Source organism: Populus alba, chromosome 1 (genome assembly GCF_005239225.2).
Source record: "Populus alba chromosome 1, ASM523922v2, whole genome shotgun sequence".
NCBI classification, from domain to species: domain Eukaryota; kingdom Viridiplantae; phylum Streptophyta; class Magnoliopsida; order Malpighiales; family Salicaceae; genus Populus; species Populus alba.
In genome coordinates, this window is record NC_133284.1 from 29,033,375 (window position 1) to 29,038,623 (window position 5,249).

The following is a 5,249-nucleotide window of genomic DNA, read 5'->3' on the forward strand; positions in this document are numbered from 1 at the left end:
ACTATCATATTTTCGTCCAGTTGCCAAAATCCATGTTCATATCACAATTTAGTTGCTAAGAGAACACTGTTTTACTTGTGTTCAAAGAGCCCGTTTGTTTACGTGATGCGGCTGCGTTTTAATTAAACAGCAAATTTAGTTGACAAATTACAAATTCATCCTCAAACCTCTGTTCCTTAATACGGTAGAACATGCTAAAGCACCGAATGTCAACTATATACATGTAGTTGAAGTTAGGTATCTGTGCTGAAGTATTATATAGTTGAAATATTCTTGTGCTTCTTCCTTGAATGATTTTTTTAGTTCTAGAATATTCTTTGCTTGGACCTCCACGGCCACGGGAATTTAACAATTGCAACTTGATTCTAGCTTTACTCACCAAAAGTCTTATATTGTTATCACTTTTCTCCAGTCCAAGTTGTTGACATTGCATCTGATTAAAGCATGCCAATAATTCTGCTGAAGGATCCGAATGCGAATGCAGCAAAGGCTAAAGGTTCATATCACCAAAGTTTTCAAAAAGCTGAACAAGCAAATATCATCCTTTCTCTCTAGTTTTCTCTATGGCAGCATTACTTAGAGCACTCCATTTTGTACTAGCTCTTTTCATATCCTTGAAACACTTGGCCTTGGCTCAAGAGATGAACCAGTTCTTCTACAATGGCTTCAAGGGAGCCAACCTGAGCCTTGACGGCATTGCAAGTATCCACCCCAATGGCTTGTTGGAACTGACAAACATTTCTAAGCAGCAAATTGGTCATGCTTTCTTCCCATTTCCCTTCCATTTCAATACATTCTCCAACAATTCTAGGTCCCTTTCATTTTCTACCAACTTTGTCTTTGCCATGGTTCCAGAGTCACCTATGCGTGGCGGACATGGCATTGCATTCACTATCTCTCCATCTACAGAGTTCAATGGTGCCACTGCTACTCAATATCTTGGACTCTTTAATTCTACCACAATTGGTTTGTCTTCCAACCATTTGCTTGCCATTGAGCTTGATGCTATAAGAAGCCCTGAATTTGGAGATATCAATGACAATCATGTTGGGATAGATGTCAACAATTTGACATCCATTCAATCTGCTCCAGCATCGTACTTTTCTGAACATGGAGGAAATGAGATCTTGCAGCTCATAAGTGGAGATCCAATGCAGGTGTGGATAGACTATGATGAAATGGATAAGCTACTTAATGTAACACTAGCTCCTGTAAGCATCACGAAACCTCGAAAGCCTCTCTTGTCTACAACTATTGATCTTTCTCTAGTTCTTTTGGATTCTATGTATGTTGGTTTCTCTTCATCCACTGGCTCTGTATCCAGTCACCATTATATTCTCGGGTGGAGCTTCAACAAAAGTGGGCAGGCACAGAGTCTTGGCACTTCAAAGCTTCCTTCACTTCCTCCTGAAAGAAATTCAGGTAACAAACCAGATTTACGAATCGTGATCCCATTGATAACAGTATCTGTTTTACTCATAGCAAGTTTTGCAACTATGTGTATTATGAGGAATAAATATGAAGAAGTACGTGAAGATTGGGAGCAGCAATATGGTCCTCAAAGGTTTCGCTACAAGGATCTTTATAAAGCAACTAAAGGTTTCAAAGACAAAGAGCTCCTTGGAACTGGAGGTTTTGGAAGGGTTTACAGAGGAGAATTACGTTCTTCCAAGGTGGAAATCGCAGTTAAGAAAATCTCTCATGGTTCAAACCAAGGAATGAAAGAATTTGTGGCTGAGATTGCCAGCATGGGGAGGCTAAGGCATAGGAACTTGGTACAGCTCTTAGGCTACTGCCGGCGGAAAGGAGAGCTTCTCTTAGTGTATGATTATATGCCTAATGGAAGTCTCGACAAGTTCCTATTTTGCAATGAAAAGCCTAACCTTGATTGGCCTCGGCGATATCAAATCCTCAAGGGAGTAGGATCTGCTCTTCTCTACCTCCATGAAGAGTGGCAACAAGTTGTTCTGCATAGAGATGTGAAAGCTAGCAATGTCCTATTAGATGGCGATCTTAACGGACGGCTAGGAGATTTCGGGCTCGCTAAGTTTCATGACCATGGATCTACTCCTCAAACAACCAATGTAGTTGGAACTATTGGATATCTTGCACCAGAAATTACTAGAACAGGAAAGGCCACAACAAGCAGTGATGTATTCGCTTTTGGGACTTTTATGCTTGAAGTAGTTTGTGGAAGGAGGCCTGTAGAGTCAGAGAGACCACCCGAGGAGGTTGTTCTGGTTGAGTGGGTACTTGAATGCTGGAAAAGAGGGGCCATTCTTGGGACAGTTGATCCTAGATTGAACGTTAACTATGAGGTGAAAGAAGTGGAGTTGGTTTTGAAGCTAGGTCTGCTCTGTACCCATCGCACTCCAGCAGCTAGACCTAGCATGAGGCAAGTGGTCCAATTTTTGGAAGGAGATGCTACTGTGCCTGACATACCACTGCATGGTGCAGGAATTGGTTTAGTTCCAGTTAGCAATCAATCATCTAGGGATCACGTTTTAACAATCCCTATATCATCAGATGATGTTTCTTCATGTTGCTTGTCTGACTGTGAATCCATCCTCAATGGTCGCTGAACAAACGATGCTTCATGGCTTGATGAGGTAAACATGACGATGGACAAAAGAGATTTGAAGAAGAAAAAAGAAGCTAAGAAGAAGAAGCTAAAGAAAGTAGAAGAAGCGAAAGAAAAGAAAGAATAGGGGTTGGAAAAGTTTACAACTTTGTAATTTTTATTTAATTCATCAATAATTGTTAAACATTTAGAAAAATAAGATATAAATACTAAAATCTTAATTAGAACAAGTAATTGGGTTTATAACCCACTAAATAAAATACTCAACAATAATTAAATTAAATCCAACAAATAAAGCTTAATTAATAAACATCAACTAAAAGTTCAAATTAATTAAACCAAAATAAAGCTAAAGCCCAATCTTTCAATGGTTTGGGCTATCATTCATTGTCTATGGTCATATGAGTGCGTAAACAATGTCTTTGGTCCGGTGTCCCCGCCAATTCTCTTGAGGTTGGAAAAACTCGACCCCATCAAGTGTAATTCAAGGAGGCTCCAATAATGCTCCTAGAGATCATGATCAAGTTGTTGTGATGTCTCTCTGATAATTTAAGTATAATCTGAATCTGATCGTCTAGCTTATATATTGTGATTCGCAAAAATTCATCATCCTTGGTAAAAACAACTTGTGCATCGAAAGTAACATTAATATGTTTCTTTTGTGCCAAATATAAGGATAATGGAGTAAGGGTTTCAAAAAAATCATATGTTTTGAAATAAAAACATATATAATTAATAAGAAAAGACAACAATGCCCTTGAAGGCTTAGATAATAGGTATAAATGAATTAGGGGTATTGTGATAACTGAACAAATAACTTGATAAGTTTAAATAGAAAGATAAAAATAAAATAAAAAAGAGAAGTTTGAAATTGAGAAAGAGAAATGGTAATGGAAGAAGAAGAAGAAGAAAAGAGATGGAAAGATTGAGGAAAATGATCGGAGAAACTAATTGTTTAAGGTAAGACTTGTTCTTTAATGTGTAGTTGAGGTAATTAGTTTGATTTTGGTTTGTTAAGGTTTAGGGTTTTGAAGTTTATGTTTTAGGGTGTCACGACTTGATTTCCGGATCCATGACCGGCACATAGACAAGGTTCCTCTCCAAGGTTCCATACCTATGTGAACCCGAATTTACATACAAACTTATCATAACTCAATCAGAGTTCAACGCAACATTAATAACAAAATTAACTTCATAATATATAATTTGATTGTCTAAATACAAGAGTTAATACAATTTATAGTTGTAAAGCACTAACTAAACATAAAGAAAAAATACTAATTTCAACAAAAAAGCAGGTTCTGACGGTCTAACAAAAATGACCCGCTAACAAGTTATAAGCTTGAAAAGATAAATAATGAGAGGGTGAGTTCAACAACTCAGTGAATAGATAATGTTCAATACACACACACGAGGTAATACAAGAATTATGAATATATATACAATTATGGCTCAAGGTTCTTATAGGAAGGTTTCTCAAATAGATCATAACAAGAATATCATAAGGTAAAGCTCATCAGAAAATCAAAATGCAATGAACATGAGGCTCCGTACTGTGGGTTGATCAGTCTACATAGGTTGGTGACTCCCCCGACCAACTAGGGTTCAAATACGATGTGCACAAAAACTAACACTACCCTGTTAGTATGAGTATTCTAAATGGCATACCATAGGTTCATAATCATAATCAAATAGACATATTCATATCTCAAAACTCAACTCATGACATCAATCAAATAAGGAGTTATCAATTCAGAAGTCAATTCAAAATATATATTGGTTCATATCAAGAATTCAGATTCAATAATTAATCATGATTTATCGTAACAAGGATAATAATCAACATGTATATATTATAAAGAAGCATGATTCAATTCATATTAACAACACAAATATTTATAATATTTCTCATGCCTATGAAAAATTATCCACTCACCTTACTCGAAAGCAAACAGCACTCAAAAGCAGATACCGAAAGAAATCCTACTAATGTCTCGTCGCTAGAATATCAGGATTATCTGAATACAATTAAGACATATTCAAGAATGACTCAAAAGAACATATAACCTATTTAATACACTTATATAATGGCATATTCCATAACCTTATATGTTTTTATATTAAACTAGTTATTTTTCCAAAAACCTGAAATTAAACGGTTTTCCTGAAATTTAATCCATAATAAAACAAATAATATAATTGGTAATAATTTACTAAATAACCCTAAATTATTCATAAAACAATATGTAAATGGTAATATTACAACTAGGGACCAATCTGAATTTTATCATATTTTTTAAGGGTCAAATTGTAACATTGTCAAATTGGACGGCCAAACTAAAAATATCATAAATTCATGAATATAGTGGAATTATGTCTATAATTCATTCTTGTTTTTGTCCATAATCTCAAATTATGCTCCAGGGACCATTCTGGAATTTTATCAAATTTTTAGGGTCAAATAGGAGGACCAAATCTGTAATTTTTTCAAAGTTTGGGGACTAAACTATAATTTTCAAAAATTGACAGACCAAACTGAAATTTCATCATCTTCAATCTCAAACCCAGAATTTTCACTTATCTCATGATTTCTAACACAAATTCACCATTCAAATAAAATCATAACTCAAAATCATCATCTTTACCTATAATCTCTCAAAACAACTAA

General features: G+C 35.4%; 1 protein-coding gene across 1 annotated transcript; it reads left to right on the forward strand.

The window, feature by feature from the left end:
* Nucleotides 1–502: 502 nt before the first annotated feature.
* On the forward strand, nucleotides 503–2,683 carry LOC118032951 (L-type lectin-domain containing receptor kinase SIT2-like). The gene has a single exon (XM_035037759.2). The coding sequence runs from the start codon at nucleotides 564–566 to the stop codon at nucleotides 2,580–2,582; it is 2,019 nt and encodes a 672-aa protein (XP_034893650.1). The 5' UTR covers nucleotides 503–563; the 3' UTR covers nucleotides 2,583–2,683.
* Nucleotides 2,684–5,249: the final 2,566 nt, after the last annotated feature.